Source organism: Gossypium hirsutum, chromosome A07 (genome assembly GCF_007990345.1).
Source record: "Gossypium hirsutum isolate 1008001.06 chromosome A07, Gossypium_hirsutum_v2.1, whole genome shotgun sequence".
In the NCBI taxonomy this organism is placed as follows: domain Eukaryota; kingdom Viridiplantae; phylum Streptophyta; class Magnoliopsida; order Malvales; family Malvaceae; genus Gossypium; species Gossypium hirsutum.
Genome location: NC_053430.1, coordinates 14,996,570 through 15,023,289, shown reverse-complemented (window position 1 = coordinate 15,023,289; position 26,720 = coordinate 14,996,570). Strand labels below are relative to the sequence as shown.

The 26,720-nt window shown below is 35.0% G+C and overlaps 2 protein-coding genes and 1 pseudogene across 3 annotated transcripts; 2 read left to right on the top strand and 1 right to left on the bottom strand.

Annotated features, from left to right (window-relative positions):
* Positions 1-899: 899 nt before the first annotated feature.
* LOC107933987 (receptor-like protein 37) lies at positions 900-1,244 on the top strand. The gene has a single exon (XM_016866310.1). It carries the CDS (start codon positions 900-902, stop codon positions 1,242-1,244), a length of 345 nt encoding a protein of 114 aa, XP_016721799.1.
* A 5,886-nt stretch (positions 1,245-7,130) lies between these two features.
* On the top strand, positions 7,131-9,608 carry LOC107933990 (receptor-like protein EIX2; annotated as a pseudogene).
* A 10,279-nt stretch (positions 9,609-19,887) lies between these two features.
* LOC107933976 (uncharacterized) lies at positions 19,888-22,019 on the bottom strand. 2 transcript variants are annotated; one of them, XM_016866302.2, is made up of 3 exons: positions 21,787-22,019; positions 21,599-21,679; positions 19,888-20,100 (listed from the first exon to the last, which is right to left on the bottom strand). In XM_016866302.2, the coding sequence occupies exons 1-3, from the start codon at positions 21,898-21,900 to the stop codon at positions 20,089-20,091; spliced, it is 207 nt and encodes a 68-aa protein (XP_016721791.1). In that variant the 5' UTR covers positions 21,901-22,019; the 3' UTR covers positions 19,888-20,088. The 2 variants fall into 2 exon arrangements, with proteins under 2 accessions (XP_016721791.1, XP_016721790.1); XM_016866301.2 differs by lacking the exon at positions 19,888-20,100 and adding an exon at positions 21,308-21,520 and having other exon boundaries at positions 21,787-21,983.
* Positions 22,020-26,720: the final 4,701 nt, after the last annotated feature.

Below are 26,720 nucleotides of genomic sequence, written 5' to 3'. Positions count from 1 at the left end.
AGATGTGATGAGTGGGGCGTTTATTTTTTTATTTAAAATTTTATGTTTAAATATTTTAATGCTTCAATTAGAATATTTTGAAATTTGAACTGTAATGTGTGGTGTAATTAGTCCACTTGAGTTTTGTGATACACAGAGGGAAGTATATTATGTACGTAATCCCAAAATACCATAATTTTGAAGCATATTATGCAAAAATCAACAATTTTTTTAAGATAGAGCAGGTTGGATCACTGCATTTGAGGAACAATAGCTTGTTTGCCATCCTTATTCCTTGGTTGCCTGGAAACAACATGGAAAGCCTGACTGTTGATACAAATGTGGGTGAAGCAACCAAATTTGACAGCAAATTTGGAACAACTAAATGTTGATGGGTCTTTATTCCTTAGTAGTTTCCAGGAAACAAGAAGGGTGTTTCTTGATGGACACATTCCATGAATGTAGATAACGACAGAATGGAAGTTCCAAGTTTCAACGAATGGAATTTATATATGCAATTCCTATATCTAACGTGTGGAGTATAGGCCAAGGGGGGCGGCACCTTGTCCTCACACTACCAGAATGGCTATTTTCTTGACTTGCTTTAGGGATAGCAACGGTCAAGATGAGTGGGCGATTTATTGATTTAAAAAGCTATACCACAAATTAACGGATTACTTATCAGCTACAGGCTCTCTTTGGAACTATCGTTTCAGAGTGCATTGTTGCCATTAATTTTGTGTCTTCATGAAAGGTAGAGGAGCTCATTTCCATTTTCACCTATTGCTTGCGCTTCTGTTCGAGCTATTTGCTGTTGGTTTCGGCATGGGTGTCAAAAATCAGAGTGTGAGGTGCATTGCAGCAGAGAAAAGAGCAAAGAAGAAAAGTGTTGCAAGTGGAAAGGTATCAGCTGCGACAACATGACCGGCCATGTTGTCATGCTGAACCTCCGTCCCAGAATCATTTACGGTATCTTTGGTGGCAGGTGGACGTCAATTTCAGGTGAGATTGGCACTTCTTTGCTTGAGTTAAAGCACTTGAGTCACTTGGACCTCTCTTTGAATTACTTTGAAAAAATACCAGAGTTCATTGGTTCACTTGCTGAGCTTACATACCTCAATCTCTCAGACAATCCTCTGACTGGGTTCATTCCTTACCAGCTTGGGAACCTTTCCAGGCTGTTTTATCTTGACCTCAGTAGAGATGATTTTGAACAATCATTGACATCCGACAACCTTGAATGGCTTTCCTACTTTCTTCTTTGAAATTGCTGAAAATCAGTCACGCTAGTTTTGAAAAAGCTACAAACTGGCTCCAAGTTATTCAATGTCATACTTCCCTCTCAGTTTTACACTTTGAACATTGTAGCCTTCCAGAGGTCGATCGTGTTGTTCCAATAGGGTCGGAAGCGTGTAAATTATTGTACTAAAAAATCACACAAAGTTCAATTTCCAGGGAAGAGAGGTGGATCACATGGATCTCTTAAATACCAAGTCTTTCCTTAGACAGAATATCCCTTCTATAGTAATTTAATAGCACAATTAAATACTACTATTATACCCTCAAATATTGAAAGAAAAATAGGACAAAAAGAACACAAGAGTTTTAACGAGGTTCGGTAAATTATACCTACGTCCTCGGGCACTAACACCAGATGATAACTTTACTATCTCCAAAATATTACAAACAAATAGAATTTCTTAAGAATTCTCAAATGGGAGAAGAGAGAAAACTAAGAGAGAAAGATTGGTTGGGATGGTTGAAATGAAAACTGAAAAGGCCTATTTATAGTTGAAGTTCAGGGACTAACTTGCAAATGGCCTAAAAAATTAGGGACCAAAATTGCAATTATCCCATTCAACTTTTCAACATTCGGTGCAACTTGCTCAACCTTTTTAACAAGTTGCTTCCTACCTTTGTTGACTTTTCAACAATCTCCACCTTGAAGATTTGATTAGGATAATCACATCTTCACATACTTCCTTCAACTCCCCAAATTCGATAAAGCTATCTTTTGTAGTGCCTCCAAATGCGCTCTCAAGCGCCATACACCTAAAGGTGCTCAAATTCTCAGGATGTTAATCAAGTTCAAACAATGATTAAACTTGATTGTTGTTATCACCTTGGTCATCATATCTGCGGGATTATCTGTTGTCGGAATCTTCTCAAGTAGAATTTTTCCTTTTTCAAAGACTTCCCGCACAAAGTGATATCTTACGTCGATATGCTTGGTTCTTGAATGATAGACTTGATTTTTCGCTAAATGAATAGCACTCTGACTGTCACAATATAGACTAATGTGACTTTGAACAACTCCCAAGTCTTTCAATAATCCATTAAGCCAAATAGCCTCCTTAACAGCTTCTGTAACTGCCATATATTCTGCCTCTGTAGTAGACACAGCTACTGTAGACTGTAAGGTAGACTTCCAACTCACTGGGGCTTTGGCAAGAGTAAACAGATACCCCGTAGTTGAACGACGTTTATCTAAATCACCAGCAAAGTCAGAATCAACATATCCAACTACAAACTGACCAAGTGCTTCATCCTGTTCAAAAATTAAACCAACATCTACGGTTTTTCGAAGATACCGTAGAATCCATTTCACAGCTTGCCAATGTCCTTTTCCAGGATCATGCATATACCTGCTCACAACTCCAACAGCTTGTGAAATGTCAGGCCTCGTACACACCATCGCATACATCAAACTCCCAACTGCATTAGCATATGGGACTTTTGCCATATATTCTCTTTCTTCTTCAGTTTTCGGAGATAATTGAGCACTAAGTTTCAAATGAGAAGCAAGTGGGGTACTTACATGTTTTGTGTTTTCATTTACACCAAAACATTGTAATACCTTTTTCAGATATTGCATCTGATTCAAACAAAGCTTGCCTCTCTGTCTATCTCTACTTATCTCCATGCCGAGAATCTTCTTGGCCTCACCTAGATCTTTCATCTCGAACTCTTGATTCAACTGAGCCTTCAGCTTATCTATCTCATTTTGGCTCTTCGAAGCGATTAACATATCATCAACATACAAAAGTAGATAAATGAAAGATCCGTCATGCAGCTTCTGCAAATACACACAATTGTCATATTTGCTTCTTGTGTACTTCTGCCTTCTCATAAAGCTATCAAATCGCTTGTACCACTGCCTCGGGGATTGCTTCAATCCATATAGCGATTTGTTAAGCTTACAAACCCAATTTCTACCACCAGCATCTGTGTATCCTTCTGGCTGAGTCATATAGATCTCCTCTTCTAACTCACCATGCAAGAAAGCCGTCTTAACATCAAGTTGAGCTAGCTCCAAATTCAACTGTGCTACCAAGGCCAAAAAAATTCTAATGGAGGAATGCTTCACAACAGGGGAAAATACATCATTGTAGTCAATTCCCTCCTTCTGAGCGTAGCCTTTAGCTACCAATCTTGCCTTGTAGCGAATATCCTTCTTGCTAGGAGATCCATCTTTCTTTGCGAATACCCACTTGCATCCGATTGCCCTTTTACCTTTCGGTAATTGCGCCAACTCCCAAGTATTGTTCTTCCGGAGAGACTGCATTTCTTCATCCATGGCGCTTTTCCATTTATCACTTTCTAAGCATTGCATTGCTTCTTGATAAGTGATAGGAATATCATCAACAACGGGAAGGGCGTAGGCCACCATATCAGTAAATCGAGCAGGTTTACGAATTTCTCTCCGTGGCCTTGCAACTGCAACTGGTTCTGGTGTACTTAGTGGTTCTTGGGTCAGAACCTCTTCAACCTCTAATTCCTCCATTGTGGCTGGAGAATTAGACTTATTAACTGGGCAAATCCCCATCTGCTCAAACTCCACCTGTTTTGGAGTACACTCCACCTGCTGTGGAGTATTGCTCGTCTGAATATCTTTATCTGCTACATTTTTCAATGTGGCAGATTCATCAAAGGTAACATCTCTGCTACAGATCATTTTTTTTGTGCTTAAGCACCAAAGACGAAATCCCTTCACTCCAGAAGTGATTCCCATAAAGAGAGCTTTCTTTGCCCTCGGATCTAACTTTGACTCCTTCACATGGTAATATGCAGTGGATCCAAACACATGTAAGGAATCATAATCTGTAGCCGGTTTTCCAGACCATACCTCCATAGGAGTTTTTCTTTCTAATGCAGATGATGGCAAACGATTAACAAGATGGCCAGCGTATGTCACAGCCTCAGCCCAAAATTGCTTGCCCAACCCAGCATTGGACAACATACATCGAACTTTCTCCAGCAATGTTCGATTCATACGCTCTGCCACTCCATTCTGTTGTGGTGTATCCCTAACTGTGAAGTGTCGAACAATACCATACTCTTGGCACACATCGAAGAACGGATCACTTTTATATTCCCCTCCATTGTCCGTCCTAAGCCGCTTGATTTTCTTGCCAGTCTGGTTTTCGATCATAGTTTTCCATTTAAGAAAAACTCCAAGCACTTCATCTTTAGTTTTCATGGTATACACCCAAACTCTTCTGGAAAAGTCATCAACAAAAGTAACAAAGTAGTGTTTTCCTCCCAACGAAGGTGTTTTGGAAGGCCCCCACACATCTGAGTGAATATATTCCAAAATACCTTTTGTATTATGGATAGCAGTGCCGAATTTCACTCTCTTTTGCTTTCCCAGAACACAATGCTCACAAAATTTTAATTTGCAAGCCTTTGCACCTTTCAGCAATCATTGCTTTGCCAGAATTTGCAAGGATTTTTCGCTGGCATGTCCCAACTTCATATGCCACAACTGCATTGAGTCCAAGTCTTTGTTACCGGAAGCTGCAGCGACTGCTCCAATAACTGTACCACCTTGGTAGTAATACAAGTTATTTTTCTTGATGCCCTTCAATATCACAAGTGCGCCAGATGTCACTTTCAAAATCCCATCTCTCATAGTAACAACTGAACCATTGGATTCTAAGGCTCCCAATGAGATGAGATTTTTCTTCAAACTGGGCACGTACCGAACATCAGTCAGAACTCTGGTTGATCCATCTTGATTCTTTAATTGGATTGAACCTATCCCAACAGTTTTACAGGCATTGTCATTGCCCATATAAACAACTCCTCCATTTAGTTCTACTAAATCAGAGAACCACTCCCGGTTAGGGGACATATGATAGGTACAACCCGAATCCAATATCCACTCATCTGAATAGAACGACGATGATGATGCAACCAGTGATAGTTCAGAGTCACTAGTATCATGCTTTGCAACACAAGCATCTACAGCAGCTTTTCCCTTATTCTTCAGCTTTGGACAATTTTTCTTCCAGTGGCCTTTCTCATGACAAGAAGCACATTCATCTTTCCCGAGTCTGGACTTTGACTTTGATCTCCCCTTTTGAGTTTTCTTCCGAGTGTATGAACGACCTCGGACTACTAAAGCTTCTGTATCTCTGATTGAGTTTTTCTGTTTGTCATTCTTTCTCTGTTCATAACTGTATAAGGCCGCACAGACTTCGCTCAGAGATATATCACTCCTGCCATGAAGTAGAGTAGTTTCTAGGAACTCAAACTCCTCAGGAAGTGACCCCAACAGCATCAAAGCCAAATCTTCATCTTTGAATGTCTCATCCATATTCAGCAAATCAGTGACTAACTGATTAAATTTGGTGATGTGATCATTCATTGTGGTACTTGGGACGTATGTGAAGCGAAACAGTCTTTTCTTCAAGTGGAGCTTATTTTGACTGTTTTTCTTCAAAAAAATTTCTTCAAGTGCCACCCACAACTTATTTGCAGAAGTCTCCTTTGAAAAAGCATACCTCTGCTCTCGAGAAAGGCATGATCGAATTGTGCCACATGCCAACCGATTGATCGCCTTCCAATCTTTCTCCTGTACATCATCTGGTTTCTCTTCATCAATGGCAATGTCTAGACCCTGTTGAAAAAGGGCATCTAGAACCTCACTTTGCCACATACCAAAATGGCCCGTGCCATCAAAGATCTCCACGGCCAATCTTGCATTTGCAATTGTCGGTCTTGTCCACATGGACGATGTTGAAGCTCCTACACCGACCGTTTTCTCCATAATCTTTCAATATACCTAAGGAAATCTTTTCTGATGTGGAAGATCAGTTTAAACTGCAACCACAGAGCATACTACGATTAACCTTCGGCTCTTGATACCACTTGTTGTTCCAATAGGGTCGGAAGCGTGTAAATTATTGTACTAAAAAATCACACAAAGTTCAATTCCCAGGGAAGAGAGGTGGATCACATGGATCTCTTAAATACCAAGTCTTTCCTTAGACAGAATATCCCTTCTATAGTAATTTAATAGCACAATTAAATACTACTATTATACCCTCAAATATTGAAAGAAAAATAGGACAAAAAGAACACAAGAGTTTTAACGAGGTTCGGTAAATTATACCTACGTCCTCGGGCACTAACACCAGATGATAACTTTACTATCTCCAAAATATTACAAACAAATAGAATTCCTTAAGAATTCTCAAATGGGAGAAGAGAGAAAACTAAGAGAGAAAGATTGGTTGGGATGGTTGAAATGAAAAATGAAAAGGCCTATTTATAGTTGAAGTTCAGGGACTAACTTGCAAATGGCCTAAAAAATTAGGGACCAAAATTGCAATTATCCCATTCAACTTTTCAACATTCGGTGCAACTTGCTCAACCTTTTTAACAAGTTGCTTCCTACCTTTGTTGACTTTTCAACAGATCGTTCATCTCTTTCCCATTTTAATATTTCAAATTCTTTATCTATTCTTCACCTGAGTTCATCCATTCCTTCGCGTCATTCGACTTTTCCTCTATTGTTGAATATAAGTCAAAACTTGGTTGAACTCGATCTCTCTTATAATTATTTTCTGAGTTCGATTCCAGATACTTTTGACAACATGCCATCTCTTGAACGCATTAATTTCGAGCAAACTAATTTAGAAGGTGGAATACCACAAACCTTGGGCAATCTCTGCACTTTAGAAGAATTAAACTTACAGGGAAACATTCTCAGTGGAACTCTCACCGTTGCTGTGAAGAACTTGAGTGGATGTGCCAAGGATTCTCTGGAGAAGTTGTTATTGACTTCTAACAATTTCAATGGATCATTGCCCAATTTCGTACGATTTTCATCTTTGAGAGAATTAGATGTTGGATATAACTAATTGAGCGGCCATTTCGAAGACAACTTTGGAGACTTTTCAAAGCTCAGTGTTTTGACTTTGGAGGAAAATCGATTCACTGGGCCATTGCCTGATCTTTCAAGATTATCATCTTTGAGAAAATTATATCTTAAAGGAAACCGATTCGAAGGGCCTCTTCCCTTGAGCATTGGGGAAATATCTCAACTTGTGCTCTTAGATGTCTCCTACAACTCTTTGCATGGTGTCATTTCTGAAGCTCATCTTTCTAATCTTGCCAAATTGCAACGTCTGTCCATATCTTTTAATTCTTTGTCATTCCATCCCAGCTCTGATTGGATCCCTCCGCTTCAACTTAATTTTATTGGATTGGCTTCCAGCGAGTTTGGCCCCCAATTTCCCAATTGGCTTAAAAAGCAAGCTAATTTCTCCCATTTAGATATCTCCAACTCAAACATTTCAGATGCCATCCCCGATTGGTTCTGGAATTTGCCTTCAAGCCTCAAGTTTTTAAACCTTTCCTTCAACCAAATCGGCGGTAAACTTTCAAATATACTACTAGAATTTGAATTTTCCCTAGTAATAGATTTGAATTCGAATCTTTTTTATGGTCCCATACCTCAATTTTCGTCTAATTCATCAGTGTTGAATCTATCCAACAACAAATTCAATGGATCATTGTCTTTCTTATGCACAACGGATGGTTGGACTTTGCTTGACCTGTCCAACAATTAGTGATCGGGAGGCATTCCTGATTGTTGGTTCAGAATGTTGGCTATAATTATTACCAATTTGGAGGATAATAATTTGTCAGGGGTAATACCCAGTTCATTGGCTTAGCTTTTGGAGCTGCAATCATTGCGTTTAAGGAATACGAGTTTGCATGGTGAAATCCCTCAATCTTTGAAAAGTTGTACTCGATTAAGACTTTTGGATCTAGGGGAAAATAAATTAACTGGAACCATTCCACCATGGATAGGAGAAAGACTTGAGAACTTGGTTGTTCTACGTTTACGATCAAATAAGTTCCACGGTGACATGCCTACAAGTCTATGTCAACAACAGTTTCTTCAAGTATTGGATCTTTCTCTCAACAATATATCAGGAATCATACCATCATGCTTTAACAATTTGACCGCCATGGCTGACCTTGAGAGCTCAGAAGCAAAAATCGAGTTCGGCTATAATTATTTTGTTGATTATGACATAGGGGACATGTTGAAGCAATGGTCAGCATGCAGCAACCAAGACTATCGAGGGCACTACATGCAGAAGCTGCAAGTTCATCAAGCCAGCAAGCTGTGTTTTCACTTATTTTGTATTTTTAAGTTAATGCAATGTAACTTAGTTGTATTTCAACTATGTTAGGTTTATATTTGATGTAAAATTGATGGTGATTGAGCTGATTAATCAGCTTTGTTGATTTGTACAAGTTAATTAGCTCAAGTTACTAAGTTTGTTAGTGGTAGTAGGTGAAGTTTAGGTTAACCTACTGTTTTGTCAAGTTGTAAGCTTGTTTATATATTGGCTTTGAGCCATATTCAGTTTTTAAGAATGAATTCAACAAGTTTTCATCCATATGCTCTCCATTTTTAGTTTTGCTTCAAAATCTATTTGAGTTTTCTGCTTTGTTTCTGCTGCAAGTCACGAGACTTGCTCGACAAGCATTCTGTTGAAGCTTGCTGCTGTAGCACTTAGATCCAACAGGACAATCATTTCACTACCACTATAGATGGCATCTTCGATGATCATATATTAGTTATATGGAAAGGTGTGGAACAAGAATATGGGAAAACCCTTGGATTATTGAGAGTCATTAACTTGGCGTGCAATAAATTAAGTGGGGAAATCCCTAGAGAAATAGCAAGTCTACATGGGTTGATTAGTTTGAATCTTTCAAGAAACATGTTGAAGGGAAGTATAATTAAGAAGATTGGTCAATTGAAGGCATTAGAATCATTCGATTTGTCAACAAACAATCTATCTGGTGTAATCTCAGAGAGCATGTCTGATTTATTCTTTCTCAGTGTTTTGGACTTATCAAACAACAATCTGTCTGGAAAAATTCCCTTAAGCACTCAATTGCAAAGCTTCAATGCTACTTGTTATGCAGGGAATCCAGGATTGTGCGGAGACCCGTTGAACAAATGTTTTGGAGATGAGTCACCAAAATCACCTAACAATGGCGGTACTGAAATTATCACTGAAAGTGATGAAGAATTATTTGAGCCTTTGTGGTTTTTTACTGGAACGACAGTTGGATTTCTTGTTGGATTTTGGGGTGTTTTCGGTTCGTTATTGATTAACAGGTCTTGGAGAGATAGATACTTTCGGCTAGTGAATAAACTGGGAGATTGGATCAGATTGACAATGGCATTGGAGACGGTCAAATTGCAACAAAGACTTCGATTGAAAGACTAAGGTATAAAATGCTCTCCATTTTTCTCTCCCTACTCGTTGGGGTCTGCTTCCTAGTCTTATGCTAATTTTAATATATTATGTGTTTTATCATAGTTGTGTGTAATCTTGAATATATATTTAATTTCCCATGAATATATATGGACTCTTTTTTTTGTGTGTGTTATTATTTTGGTATATCAAAACATTTGTAAAAAAATGTTTAATTTCAAGTGATACTCACTGTTGCTGTATCGATATATAATATCTGAAGTCTACATAAAAATCTAGCCATCAGCCTGCCAGAAAGTATACAGGATGAGATAAGTAGCTTAGAGACATCAATGAATCAAAAAGTGAATTCAAGGAAACAAAATTCCTAAATGAACCAACAAAGTTCATTCTCTATCATAGCGCAACAAAGTAAATTAAGTTAAAAAACAAATTTTTTTAATGAAAAAAGTAATAAATGAGGGTGTATCAAAGTGTATAAGTACACTCTTAAGTTTCTTAATGAAAGAAGCAATAAATGAAGGTGTATCAGAGTGTATAAGTACACTCTTACTGAAACTTTCCCACATAGACAGATCAAATTCCATTTCCTTGCAACGTTTTCATGTCAAAATTGTTCACTATTTTTCATGCCCTACATATAGATTCTTTCCCAGAATATGACCATTGCCTGCAACTTTAACTATCAAAAGCCATTCTCGGCCAAAAATTAGTTTTGAACATGCCATTATCTGACACTAACACTTTGGTATAAGTACATTCGCCCCACATAAACAGATCAAATTCCATTTCCTAACAACTTTTTCAGGTCAAAGTTGTTCACAATTTTTCATGGTTTACACAGATTCTTTCCCAGAATATGACCATTGGCTGCAACTTCTTACTGAAAGAATTTCTTCCATTTAGATATCTCCAATTCCAACATTTTAGACGTCATCCCTAATTGGTTCTGGAATTTGCCTTCAAGACTCCTGCTTTTAAACCTTTCCTTCAACTAAATCAGTGAGAGAGTTCCAAATCTGCCGCTAAAATTTGATACTTACCCTTTAACGGATTTGAGTTCGAATCTTTTTTATGGTCTCATACCTCAATTCGTGTCTAATTCGACAGTGTTGAATCTGTCCAATAACATGTTCAATAGATCGTTGTCTTTCTTATGCCCAGAGAAGAATAGTTATTTGTCTTATCTTGATCTCTCTAGTAATTTGTTATCGGGCCAAATTCTAGATTGTTGGACTACATACCACTATACCAGTAATTATCTACTATCAATTTAGAGAACAATAATTTGTTAGGAGCATTCCTCAATTCTTTGAGATCAATTGAGCAGTTGGGATCATTGCGATTAAGGAACACTAGTTTGTATGGTGAAATATCTGAATCCTTAAAAAATTGTTCCAGATTAAAACTCTTGGATTTGGGGGAGAACAAAATAATTGGAATCATTCCACCGTGGATAGGGGTGAGACTAGAGAGTCGGATTATTCTTTATTTACGACCAAATAAGTTTCATGGTGACATACTTTCAACTTTACATCATCTACAATTTCTTCAAGTATTGGATCTTTCTCTCAACAATATATCAGAAAGCATTCCATCATGGCTCAACAATTTGACCACAATGGCTAACCATGGGAGCTCTAGATACCAATTGTCAGTGGTTTTGTCAAAGAAGAACAGAGAACAAAGAAACACAAACGTGCAGCATAGAAAGTATGAAACTATCAGCTTATCAATTCAACAAGAAAACAATCCACTTAAATGACTTGGAAACTAGTAAAACTTAACTTGTACTCAAACTGATTATGTCAATCAGCACCTATCATTTTCAACGAAATGACGTAACAAAAGTACTAAGCCTAAGCAGCATGCATTCGAGCAGATTTTGCAAGCACCAAGGCTGTAACAGTTGCATGGTTGGTCAACTTGTAACAGTTCTGGATTCTTAAATTCCAATAACCTCAAATATATATTAAACTATGGTGACAACATATAAAGTACTGAACTAATTATTTAGGAATCAAATATCTTAATGATTGGGTTGAGTTTTTTTGGAACTTAATCAATTTTTCAAAATTAAAAAATAGAATCACAAATTAATTTTAATTTCAAACTCGAAGAATGTAGGAGTTAAACTTATTTTTTATTTGATAAACTAGTTTAATTGAATGAGAGCATGTAATTTAATTCTCTAATTTATTAGTTTTCCACAATCCACGCACAATAATCAGATAAAAAAAAGAACAAGACAATGGCATATTATTGTTGCAACAGACAAAAGGATAACAATTTTAGTCGAATCATTCCACCATGGATAGGAGAAAGACTGGAGAATTTGATTTTTCTTTGTCTATGATCGAATGAGTTTAATGGAGACATACATTCAACTTTATGTTGCTAATAGTTTCTTCAAGTATTGGATCTTTCTCTCAACAATATCTCAGGAACCATTCCTTCATGCCTCAGAAATTTGACTGTTATGGCTCCCCTTGGAAGTTCGGAAGTAACAATCTAGTTGATGTATTATTATGTTGACATCGATGACACAGAGGACAATAATTCCAAAATTTGGGCATATGGTGGCGCCTTCGATGACCATCTATTAGTTATATGGAAAGCTATGGAACAAGAATATGTGAAAAACCCTGGACTATTGAAGATCATTGACTTGGCGTGCAACAAAAAGTGGGGGAATCCCTCAAGAAATAGCAAGTTTGAAAGGGTAGATTGCACTGAATATATCAAGAAACATGTTAAAAGAAAGTATAACTAGTGAGATTTATTGGGTTTTAATAGCAGAGGAGGAAAACAGAAGCAAGTAATCTGGATGAAGTATGAAGCTTTGTTTGAACATAGAGCAAAAAAGTAATAAACCCAAATGAATGATGAAAGAAGTTTGAATTTCAAAGACTTGAGACTTGTAGAAAAAAACTACCAACAAAACAGAAATTTTTTGGAAGAACTGAATTTTTCTTACTTTTTATTTCATCCGGCTAAAGTATATGTGATACAATAGAATAAGACAATTACCTAATGTCTAACTGCTACCACTAATACATGACTTAAGCTTAGCTAAAATTACACTCAAAAGAAGCTGACATATCAGCTATTACATCAAACATAAATGAACAACAACTTCTAATAACTTGAAGTCACATTACAAAGCAACCAAATCAAGTTACAAATAAACAAAATGATTCTGCTTCATTTGGTTCAGCTCCAATGCTGGTATGATGTTGCATTGCAGGCCAAAAATTTAACACTCCTCCTTGGGCTATATGCAACAAACACCAATCTTCCTTCTTAAAGCATCAAATCGTCTAGCACCGAGAGACTTGGTTAAAATATTAGCAAACTGATTTTTTGAGCTGCAATGAACCAGATTTACCTCCCTCGATTATTCAGCCTCTCGAACAAAATGAAACTTAATCTTAAAATGTTAAGTTTTGCCATGAAAAACTAGATTCTTAGCTATAGCAACTGCTGATTGATTATCAACCCTGATCTCAGTTGCTTCAACTTGTTCTTCATTCAAATCACACAAAAGTTTCCTAAGCTAAATGGCTTGATTAACAGCTGCAGCAGCTGCAATGTATTCTACTTCAGCTATAGATTGAGCAATAGTTCGTTGCTTCTTTGAGCTCCAACAGAAAACTCCTGAGCCAAGAGTAAAAAAGTATCCAGAGGTGCTTTTCATGTCATCAATGGACCTTGCCCAATCACTATCTGAATACCCTATCAATTTGAGCTCTTTTACCTTCTCAAAATTCACTCCATAATTCAAAGTTCCCTTTACATATCTGAGAACTCTCTTTGTTGCTTTAAAATGCACAACATCACAATAATGCATAAATCTAGACAACAAACTAACAGCATACATAATATCAGGCCTAGTAGTTGTTAAGTAAAGTAAACAACCTACCAAGCTTCGATATTCCTTCTCATCAACCCTTTCTTGATTCCCACAACTAGTTAGGTTCTCCCCTCGAGCCACTAGTGTGCTGACTATTTTGCAATAGGACATGCAAAATCTGTTGAGAATCTTCAAAGCAAAGGCATGTTGGCTAATGAAGATGCCTTGATTAGATTGGTTCACTTTCATGCCAAGGAAGTATGTCATGACTCCTAAATCTGTCATCTCAAATACTTCTTGCATTTGCACATTGAACTCATTAATTAACTCTTCTTTGCTTCCAGTCACAAGTAAGCCATCCACATAAAGTGAGACAATCAGAAAAGTTTCATGCTCTGACTTTTTTATAAAAAGTGTAGGTTCACTAACATTTTTCTCAAACCCGTGGCTAAACAGGTATGCATCAACTCTGTCACACCAGGCCCTTGGTACCTGCTTCAGACCATATAAGGCATTTTTCAGCTTGTAGACTTTGTCCTCTTCACCATGAACCTTGAACCCTTTTGGTTGTTCAATAAAAATTTCTTCCTTGAGAGAGCCATTCAAAAAAGCAGACTTGACATCGAGCTGGTGAATTCTCCATTGTTTCTGTGCAGCCAAGGCAAACAGAAGTTTAATTGTGTCTAGCCTTGCTACAGGAGCAAATGTCTCCATGAAATCAATGTCATATTGTTGACTATAGCCTTTCACTACAAGCCTTTCCTTGTGCTTGTTCAATGAGCCATCAGCATTGTACTTGGCTCTAAACACCCACTTGACACATATGACTTTCTTCTGATCCGGTCTGTCAACCAATTCCCAAGTGTCATTCTTGTAGATCATATCTAATTCAGCTTCCATGGCCTTCTTCCAACTCTTGTTCTTGGCAGATTCCTCAAAATTTGAAGGCTCAACTATTGTAATATTACATTTTTGGTAGATGTCAGCAATAGTTTTGGTGCCTTTCACAAGTTCTTCATCAAAGTCTTCATCAGTTGGTTCTTCTTCAGCTAGTTCCAAGCTGGTGTCCAGCTGATCTTCTTCAATCAACCTCGCATCTACATCATTCCAGCTCCAAACCTTTTCTTCATCAAACCTCACATCCCTACTCACCAAAATTTTTTTTGTTGAGGGATCAAATACCCTATAGCCCTTATTGATGCTGTTGTAACCAACAAAGATTCCAGAAATAGATCTTTTGTCAAGTTTGGTTCTCTTCTCAGCTGGTATAAGAGTGCAACAAACACAACCAAACACCTTTAGGTGTAACACTGTTGGTTTGAGATCATGCCAAACTTCAAAAGGAGTTTTGTCCTTGACAGCAGTAGTAGACAGCCTGTTGAGCAGATACACAAAGTGTTTGCTGCTTCAGCCTAAAATTTGCTTAGCAATTTACTTTCAAATAACAGACATCTGGTCATATCGAGCACTATTCGATTCTTTCTTTGACAAACTCTATTTTGCTGAGGAGTATAAACTGTTGTTAGTTGATGATGAATTTCAACTTGCTCATACAGCTTCTGAAATTTATCGGACAAATACTCGGCACCATTATCTGATCTCAAAGCTTTGATCTTGCAGTCTGATTGGTTCTCAACTAGAGCTTTAAACTTGCTGAATGCTTCAAACACCTTTGATTTTTGCTTCAAAAAATAGATCCAACAGAATCTACTGAAATCATCAATAAACAGCACAAAATACTTACTGTCATTCAATGAGGAAGACTTCATTGGTCCACAAATGTTAGTGTGAACTAATTTGAGCTTACCTCGAGCTCTCCATGCCTTATTGACTAGAAAAGGTAGTCTTGCCTGCTTACCAAGCTTGCAAACTTCACAAACATCATCACTGGCCTCAACTTTAGACATGTCTTCAACCAAATTCAATCTATTCAGCAAACCAAGTGATTTGTAACTGACATGGCCTAACCTCTTATGCCATAAACTAGCTAAGTTAGTAGCACTAGTATAGGCCTTCTTCTCTAGCTGATTTACATCCAGCATAAAACACCTATTAGTCATAGCTACTGTAACTAGTACTTGAACAAATGAATGCTCAACAAAACAGGAGTTATTCTTGAAAAATAATGAATAACCCTTCTCAATTAGCTGACCAACACTAAGCAGGTTTTGCTCTATGACAGATACATAAAGTACATTAGAAATAACTTTGTTACCTGAATGTGTGCTGATCACTGCATCTCCTTTACCTTTGACCTCAATAAGCTTTCAATTTTCAACTCTGACTTTGGAAGTAAACCTTCTGTCAAGATTTTTAAACAGCCTTTCATCTGAAGCCATATGTAGAACAACCACTGTCAACTAACCAGTTCTTACTAATTTTGTTTGAGGTTGCATAACAGGATGCAGAGAAAACATGCTCTTCCTGAGCTTGAAGGTCTTCAGTAGCCTTAGCTTGCATTTGCTGCTGACCTTGCACCTTCTACACACCTTCTCAACATGACCAAACTGTTTACATCTCCAGCACTGAACATCTGGTTTGTGCCAACAGTTCTTCTCCAAATGTGTGGTCTTTTGCAGTGAATGCATGGTGGAAAGCTCTTTTTTTCAATATCCCTTTTTGATTTCTCCATTTTGTCAAGCAATGGTTTCTTGTTTTTATACCTTGAACTTGAGCTTTCTTTGGCATTTGCTTAAAAAGTTTTTTTAGGGTGCTCTTCCTGCCTATTGCTCCTCCTTTGCTCAAGTGCATATAGGGAATTTACCAACTCAGACAATGAGATGAATGATAAGTCCCTCGAGTCCTCCAATGAAGAGATTTTTTACTCAAATTTCTCAGGGAGAGTTGTAATGACCTTTTCAACAACTCTACTCTCACCGAAATCATCATCAATGAGTCTAGTGTTGTTGACTATGGCCATTATCCTATCAGAGTATTGCTTGATGGTCTCTGACTCTTTCATCTTCAAGTTCTCAAAGTCTCTCCTAAGGTTGATCAGTTGCTGCTACCTTCTCTTGGTTGACCCCATAAACTTTTCTTTTAGCTTTTCCCATGCTTGCTTTGGTGAGTCACATGCCATTATCTGAGTAAAAATCACATCGAATACTCCATTTTGCAGACAAGCCATAGCCTTGTGCTTCTTGGCACAATCTTCACTATGTTGCCTTATCTGTGCAATGGTGGGATTAGCCCTCAATGGAGGTGGTTCAGCATCATTTTCTACAATATTCCACAAATCGTGTGCTTAAAGATATGTCTTCATCTTCGCTACCTAGATGTGGTAGTTCTCTCCAGCAAACACAGGTGGTGGTGGTGTAAAACTCATCTTGCAGCAACAAAACAACTTCAACTTCTTCCTCTTTAAGTTTTCTCCACAAAGAAAAATACCAACAACAGAAGCCCTCAAAGATGACAGGCTCTTGATACCAATTGTTGGGTTTTAACAGCAGAGGAGAAAAATAGAAGCAAGTAATCCGGATGAAGTATGAAGCTCTATCTGAAAATAGAGCAAAAAAGTAATAAACCCAGATGAAGAATGAAAGAAGTTTGAATTTTAAATACTTGAGACTTACAGAAAGAAACTACCAACAAAATAGAATTTTTTTGGAAGAAATGATTTTTTCTTACTTTCCATTTCATCCGGCTAAAGTATATGTGATACAATAGAATAAGACAGTTACCTAATGTCCAACTGCTACCACTAATACATGACTTAAGCTTAGTTAAAATTACACTTAAAAGAAGCTGACATATCAGCTATTACATCAAACATAAATGAACAACAACAACTCCTACTAACTTGAAGTCATATTACAAAGCAACCAAATCAAGTTACAAATAAACAAAATGATTTTGCTTCATTTGGTTCAGCTCCAATGCTGGTCTGATATTGCATTGCAGGTCAAAATTTTAACAAGATTGGCCAAATGAAGGTGTTGGAATCACTTAATTTGTCCACAAACAACCTTGCTAGTGAAATCTCGAAGAGCATGTCTAGTTTTATCTTTTCTCAGTGTTTTGGACTTATCAAACAACTTATCTGGAAAAATGATGAATTCTTTGAACCTTTATGCTTTTTTACTGGGATGGCCGTTGGATTCCTTGTTGGATTTTGGATAGTTTTTGGTTCATTATTAATTTATATGTCTGGGAGAAATAAATACTTTCAGTTGGTGAACAAGTTGAAAAATTCGACCAAATTGATAATAGCATTAAAGATGGCAAAGCTTTAATGCAAACTTTAATTGAAAGACTAAAGTATAAAATGCTCTTCATTTTTCCCACCCTACTTGTTCAGGTCTGCCTTCTAGTCCTATTCTATTATTAATATATGGTATTTCAACTTATAAAATTTACCATTATTGTGTAATTTTGAATATATATTTAATTCCTAGGTATAAGTCTATATATACTAATTCCCTTTTAAATTTTTTGTGTGTTACTCTGTTGAAATATCAAAAAATATATATATAAAAAAGGTTTGATTTTAAGTTATATTCACAGTAGTTTTGTTAATAATATCTATTCTAGCAATATAATTAATTTTTTAAGGTACCTTCATATAAGTGTCTGGTGGATGTTTATTGCTTAGTTGTTTCCAGGAAATAAGAAGGAAAGCAGTACGGTGAGTGAAGCAGCCAATTCTAGATATCTCCAACTCCAACATTTCAGATGTCATTCCCGATTAATTCTAGAATTTGCCTTCAAGACTTGTTTTTGAACCTTTGCTTCAACCAAATTAGTGGGAGAGTTCCAAATCTGCCACTAAAATTTGATAGTTTCCCTTTAATGGATTTGAGTTTTAATCTTTTTTATGGTCACATGCCTCAATTTTTGTCTAATTTATCGATGTTGGATCTATCCAACAACGTGTTCAATGGATCATTGTCTTTCTTATGCATAGAGAAGGATAATTATTTTGTCTTATCTTAATCTCTCTAACAATTTGTTATCGGGTTAGATTCCAAATTGTTGGACTACATACCAGCCGTTATTATTATCAATTTGGAGAACAATAATTTGTCAGGGGTAATCCCTAATTCATTGGGATCAATTAACCAGTTGGGATCATTGCATCTAAGGAACACTAGTTTATATGGTGAAATACCTCAATCCCTAGAATATTGTACCCAATTAAAACTCTTGGATTTGGGGGAAAACAAATTAACTAGAACCATTCCATCATGGATAGGGAAAAGACTAGAGAGTCTGATTGTTCTTCGTCTACGATCAAATAAGTTTCATGGTGGCATACCTTCAACTTTATGTCATCTACAATTTCTTCAAGTATTAGATCTTTCTCTCAACAATATATCAAGAAGCATTCCATCATGCCTCAACAATTTGACCACAATCGCTAACCTTGGGAGCTTGATAGCAACGATCGTGTTGGGGTATGTCTATCCTGATATTTATGATATTAATTCTAATATTGTGAAACATGGTGGCTTTTTCGATGATCATCTGTTAGTTATATGGAAAGGTGTGGAACAAGAATATCAAAGAACTCTTGGATTACTTAAAAGCATTGACTTGTCATCCAACAAATTAAGTGGAGAAATCCCTCAAGAAATAGCAAGTCTGCAAGGGTTGATTACTCTGAATCTATCAAGAAACACATTGAGTGGATGCATAATTAGGGAGATTGGCCAATTGAAGGCAATGGAGTCACTATTTGTCAACAAACAACTTGTCTGGCGAAATCTAGAAGAGCTTGTCCGATTTGTCCTTTCTCAGTGTTTTGGACTTGTCAAATAACAATTTGTTTGGAAGAATTCCCTTAAGCACTCAACTGTAGAGTTTCGATGCTACTTCATATTCAGGAAATCCAAGACTGTGTGAAACCTCGTTGAAGAAATGTCCTAGAGATGAGCTACCAAAGTCGCCTAAAAATAGCAATGTTGAAAATAGGAGCGGAAGTGACGAAGGATTGTTTGAGCCTTTGTGGTTTTTTACTGGGATGGCCACTGGATTCTTTGTTGGATTTTGGGGAGCTTTTGTTTCGTTACTGATTAACAGGTCTTTGAGACATGGATATTTTCAATTGGTGAACAAGTTAGGAAATTGGATCAGATTGAGTTTGCAACGCAGACTTTGATTGGAAGACAAAGTACACAATGCTTTCCATTTTTCTTAACATGCTTGTTGGGGTTTGCCTTCTAATATGAATATATTGTGTTTCTACTTGCAATTTTACCCTAGATGTGTAGCCTTGAGAATATATTTAATTACCCAGACTCTTTTTTAGCTTTTTTTGTTATTCTGTTGAAATACGAGTCTCAAACACAGAAGGAACTTAATCAAATATATTTTTACTCTGTACACAAGCATAATCGAACAAGATCAAGCAATTTGATTGTTAATCCGCATAAAACTCAAGCTTTAAAAATGAAAAACCAAAAATGATTAATACCCTGAAAATAACAGTAGGTTGTATTCTATTAAGAAAATTTGATGGTTTGGAGATCTAAATCACATTATTCCAAAAAGGCAACGATCATTCTACAACAACATTCTTCAAAATGTCATAATAAAAGTAACTTAAATCTTCTTTTTTCCTTTTTGTTTCGAAATCAAATACATTCGCCAACAACCGGGTGATCCCGTCTGTTGATAGAGCTTTGAACTCTTAGTTTCAATAACCTCAAATATATAATAAAAAGGAAACAAAAAAAATTCAAATACATTCAAAGCACAAAAGTTATGTGAACCCCAAATAAACATCTAGCCATCAACCTGCCAGAAAGAAGAATGCAGGATGAGATTAAGTAGCTTAGAGACATCAATGAATCAAAAAGTGAATTCAAGGGGAAAAAATTCCCAAATGAACCAAGAAAGCTCAATCTCTATCATGCCGAACTAGTGAAATGATGTAAATTAAATTGAGAAACAGGTAGTTTCTTATTGAAAGAAGCAATGTATGAAGGTGTATCGGAGTGTACTCATCCCACATAGCCAACTCAAATTCCATTTCCTTGCAGTTGTTTGCAACTTTTCATGGCTTAGATATAAATTCTTTCCCGATTCATAAAGAAAAAGTTCTTTCCCAGAATATGCCTATTGGCTGCAGGCAACCCTAATTTCTAAAAGCCTTTCATGGCTAAAAACTTGTTTCGTGCCCAGCGAGAAGACCAGAAATAACAGAAGAACAAAAGAGACCAGAGAAAAGAAAAAAGGTCGAGTGAACATGCATCTCAAATGTAAACACTGATGAGACTCTCAAGCCTTCAAATTCCCATCTTAGAGCAAAATGCAAGATAAATCCTTGCCATGTCAGTGATGCTAAATCATGAAAAATTTCAACTAAAAGAGTAGATACAGCAAAAATACTACTGCTACCAATTCGGAAAATCCATGAAAGCCTTTTCGTTTTTTAGTATATAAGGAAGCTCATTGAATTTTGAGCTACTCCGGTGTTGTCAAGGTGCACACCTGCACCTTAGTGTTATAAAACAAAAATGCCTCAAACCCTTTCAAGTGAGGCATTTTTGAGCATTCGACAACCAACATTGACTATAAGGAAATTATGCATATTGACCAATAAAAAAATGCATGTTTTGAAGATAAACTGGACCATACTTTAGAGTTTGTTATATATCTTAAGCTTTATATGTATATATATGTAGATATACACACATACAAACATATATACAAACAGCCTTACAAATACTCGCACATAAATATATTGCGCTTTACATCACTCAGGCTAGCACTTTTTTTGTGCCTGAGGCATTATAAGGGTTCTAGTACCTAGAGTGCCCCTTGTGCCCTTAACAACACTGAGCTACACACGGAAGTATATTATTTATATAATTGCCATATACCATAAAAATTTTGAAATGATAGAGTTCAATACAACATGAGGAAGTAAATTAAGCATATAATCACCATATATCATAAAAAATTTGAAGCATCAACATGATGATACTTCAAAGACCAAAGGAAATGGAAGTACATTGTGTATATAATACCCAAAGACCAAAAAAAAAGTATTAACACTGTTAATTATACAAGTCATTAGTATTTCAAATCCAAATAAATAAAAAGATGAAATTCTACAGCAATTATGCCAAATTTTCTCTTGTTTATATTTCAAATTCATTCCACAACATTTAAAAACTTATTTTTGCAAATAAACCTGAGCTGGATTGTTAAGCTGGACATCAAATTTAACTAGTTAACCAATTATAAAACAGAATTAAAAGTTATTAATTAAAAAGAAAAATATAAGTACCTGAGCTGGATTTGGATTCTCCGTAGGGAGGGATTCTAGATTCGAAACCCTAGCTTCTAAAGCATCGAATTTCTCCTTCATCTGCAAAAATATTCAAAGAAACAAATAAATTATAATCAAATTGTACCAATACAATTACCAAAAACCTCTCCAAATTCCAGAAACCAAAACACAACAGATGTTAGTACATCAGATTTAAGGGCGTAACGATCAGTCCAAAGGTCTCTATATATGAATTGAGAGATTGAAGCCGCTGTCACCGAAAACCCTAAGCTGAACCATAGCAACCGACTTCGCATCATTTTTCCTTATCTTTTTTTTTTTCCCTTTTACCCAAAAAGACAGAATCGTGAAATCGAGACGAAGAAGATGAAGGTTTTGTTTTCTGAAACTAATTTTAGGCTCGATTTTAGCCCAAAATCCTTTGGTAACTTGGGCCTAAATTCCCATTTACCCCAAAAAATAACCCTCATTATGTGGGCTCTTTTATTATAATGTTGTATTTTTCTTATTTCCCCGTAGTGTTCGGATTTTTCAAAATATATGTCTTTAATTTAGATTTCGATACTCGTAGTACGTGTTAAGGTTACCGTAAACTTTTTGGACTTGGTGTAAAGATTTAAATACGATAATTTTCAAGAGATAAGCGTGGAGGTTTAAATATGATTCGACACGAACGTGATTCATTTTTATGAGTAGGATCCAACTTCCGATTATAAATTTTGACTATAAACTCTCTCATCATGTTTCTTTAATGAAAGAATTTTCTAAGAACTTAAGAAATTTGGTGACAACTTACCACTATGAGCCTAAAATATTATATAGGATTGTCAAAAATTCCAATTTTTTATCAATTTAAAATATAATAGGTGCAAATGTATTTAAAATTTGATAAATGTATTTTATGTATGTTCCATGTCATATTTAAGTTGGCCTTTAATTCTCAAATTAATGTTAAGATGATGAAAGGACCAATTGAATATGATATTAGAGGTATTAACACATCTTGTACTTGCTCAAATTGACAAAGTCTAAAATATGGATATAAAATTTTGTTCAAACTTGCCTATATATTAAAATGGGCTTATTTCTTTTTACTCAAGCTCATTCTTCGAGCTTAATATTTTGATTTAAACCCTTCAAATTTCTAACTAACCTTTGAGTTTGGGTAAGAATTCAGCCCTTGAATATTTCTATATAATATTAATAATTCGAAAACTCAATCAGAACATTTAAGGACTAATTTAGATCAAAATCATAATTTAAGATGTCTAATAAAATTAACTCTTATTATTTTAACAAAAACAATGTATTCTTTCTAAAAAAAAAAAGAAATGAACCCATTTGTTAATCTAATGGTTAGGGTGTTCATTGCGGTTTAGGTTGAGTTATGGTTAAGGCTTTACCCAAAAAAAAAAACATAACGAGAAGTGATATATAAATATAACAGTATAAGAAACATCAATTAAACATTAATACATCATTATTTTTTTCCTAACAAATTTTGAACCCCCAAAAGAAAGCTCGAAAGTATAATTTTCCCTTACAGATTACATTACCGAAACGGATTACACACAGAAATGGAACTCTGAATCTGGTATGAATTTTAAATATCAACACTTGGAGGAACCATGGTGAGTGTGACCAGAACCAAATTCAATCTTGCAAGAGAAACACCAAAGTTTGCCTTTCCTTGCGAAATAATAAATCACTAGCAGCACCAAAATAGCTATTAATACTCCGGCTGCAATCCAAACACCGGTCGTCGAAGAGCTGCCGCCACCATAGTCGCTGTTATGAGTGGACCACCCGTTCGGGTAGCCGTTGTCGGGATATTGACTTGACATAAGTAATTATCAGAGACAAGAAGAAGGAAAAAGAAGAGTCTATTTCATAGCAGATTAAGGCAGTGGATGGTTTTTGTTTTTATAAAGGGACTTAACCCGCCAGCCATGGACATGTTAGTTGGATTATTCCTGCAAAAGAACCCTCTAAAAAGATATATTTTTTTTTATTATAATTGTTTGTATTAAAAGGACTGATTGAGATTTGCTTATAATTTCGGTGGTTGAGAGACGTATTAATATTGACCTATTTTCAATATTTTGAGATTTCAAAAATAATTGAAGTATCCTATGTCCTTATATGTTGAAATAATCTAACGATTAATCGCGTTATGTATAGCTTAAACTTAATGTGTAATAAAATAGGTATAATTTAACTTTTAACGAATATTCTTTTGTCACTTTCATTATCAATTTTTAAATTTTAATTAAATTGTTCTTAAAAGAAAAATTAATTGAACTGCTAAAATTTTAATAGCATTAATACAATAGGTCATATTTTAAATTTTTATAAAATATAAGTGAACTGTTGCGTAAGGTAGCATGTCAATGCATGTAAAACTTTAATAGTTCAATTAATTCCTTCATTCAAAATAATTTTAAAAAATATTAATAAATTTCAATTTATCAAATTAATGTTATTAAATTTTTATGAGATTTTTTTTATTTCTTTTACAAATTAGATTTAAATTATTCATGTAATAAATATGAATTAAAATTTTAATAATTATAATATTAATATTCTACCAATGTTTTAAAAGTTTGAGTCAAAATTTAAAAACTGGGGGAGTGAAGCCATAAAAAAAATAATAATTTGATTAATGAATTTGGAAGGAAGAAAGAATCTTTTTGGAGTTGAAGGAAAAGGGGTGCCAATTGCTTACATCATAGTGAAAATGATATTAGAATATTAAGTATTTCTAAAATAATTTAATTTCAGTTACCGATAAAGTGTTTGATTAATAGTCAAGCAACTCAAACCCTTCTTTTCCTTTGATCTACCAGGTTATTTGATAGTTGAACATCATTATTCATTAAATTTATGGGTAAATTTATGTTTTGATTACTTAATTTAAAAAAATTATTTGGCCACTAAATTATTTGAAAGGTTTCATTTAAGTCATTAAATTATTTAAAAGTTTTTATTCAAGTCACTAGGCTATTTTTTTTATAAGTTCCACCAATGAGCTCCAAACAACAATTCAACAATCGATATGGTAGATCAATATCCAACGACGAGTAGAAGAATATGTCTTAGATCCAAGTCAATCTAATGGTCAGTGTCGAAGATCGGAGAAAAATTTTGTTTGAATTTTGGTTTTTAGATTTGTGACATTAAAAGTTGTTTCATGAAAGAAACTAAATTTTAAAAGAGAAAGGGAAAGAAAGCTTTTGATTGGTGCAGGCAATGCGAACTAAGAGTCATATAGAGTCAATTTTAATTGTCCAATGACTTAAATGAAAACTTTTGAATAGTTCAGTGACCAAATTGTAATTTTTTTAGTTAAGTGACCATAATGAAAATTTACCCATAATTTAGTAACTAAATGGTGTAATTTACCCTTATTAAAATCTAGGGACGCAAATATCAAATTTCAACATGTGAAGGATTAAAATATATATGTTTTTGATGATGGGTCAGATTTGTAGATGGATTTCGTAGGAATATGAAAGGAGAGAGTTTGAATGATTTTAGGTAAATTGCAAGATAAAGGTAAGACATGAAGGGTATCGGAATTTATAGTTCTATAAAAATTTTGTAACTGAGAAAAGCAAGAAAAGTAAGATTGCATAAAATGAAAAAGAGATACCAAGACAAGGACGAATCCAAAAAAATTTTAAAGGTTGGGATTGAATAATAAAACATGATTTTATAATGTATTAATCTATCATTTCATCATATTTAAAGGGATTAAACATATTTTCTTCATTTTGAGGATCAAAATGCAATTTTGCCATAAATTAAATTGTAATCTAATCATTTAATAGGGACTTATATGGAAATATTTTCATTTGGTGGTGGCTAAGGCCCTATCTACCCCTCAAATTCGCCCTTATACAGGGAACGAGGTCTCCTGCAAATGATAATACTTGTGGCTGTAACCAGGGGCAAGAAGGAGTAAGCAGTGACTTTGACCTCCCTTACGCAAGTGTTATAATATTAATCCCTTACGTAAGTGGTATAATATTAACTTTAATCCATTTCAATTATAAAGTATTCAATTTAAACTTTTTTAAAATAAATATTTACCTTTGATCCCAAATTTTTAAAATTTTATTTTGATCCTCAGTATTGAACTCCTGACTTCGCCTCTCCCTCCTCCATTGTTGGTTTGTAAAGTGAATTAACATTGTATTGAGTCAAACTATTTTAATGCTTAATAACTAATTCACTAATTCTAGGCTTTATCTTAAAAAGAGCATATATGAACTAATTAATTATTTTTATAAAAATATATATTTATGTTTATTTAATTTAAAACCGGTCCTAACAAAAACATCTTCAACTAATGTATTAATTCTTTAATATATAAGGTTGGAAATTTGGTAAAATAAAGACAAACAAAAAAATAGGGTTGGTAGTAGTCGTAAAAATATGGAAACACCGCACCAAGAGAAAGAGACAGAGTGTAGAAGGTAGGAGAAAAAGACTCTATTTGGTCTTGGTTTTCGTATTAAACAATGGCCTATTGATGATTAAACAAATGTGAACTAATTTTGATTTTCTTTTGCTAGTTATGTTCTTATATTTTATTTTTACATAAATTAATAAATTTTTATTTTTATAGAATTTTGAATAGTTATATTTTTATATTGTATTTATATTATTTTTTAGGTAAGTTCAATGAGCATTTTCTTTAAGCTATTTTACAGGGTTGAAGTCGAAAACTTTTCTTGAATGGGTACGATATAAATTATAAATGTTTGGGGATAAAAAAAATTTACCACTATTGATTTATATTTTTATAATTTCTAAAGGGACTTTAAAACAATTCTACCACTTTGAAAAGTTAAGGCACTACCAAATTCAACCTGTCCGGCTTCGTCGCTGCTCTCTTGCCTTCTCTATTTGTGAAAAGAGGAACCTGTATGAGCTTTCCTTCCTCTTGAATTTTGTTTCACTTTTTAATGTTTTGCTTTTTATCTCAATATGGTATTTCCTCTAAAGCTTTTATCTTTCTATTTTTTAACATTTAACTCAAATACGATTATTTTAGAGTTTCTGATGTCTTTATAACTTAATATTGGCTGATTCGCTATTCACTAATTTTATAAGA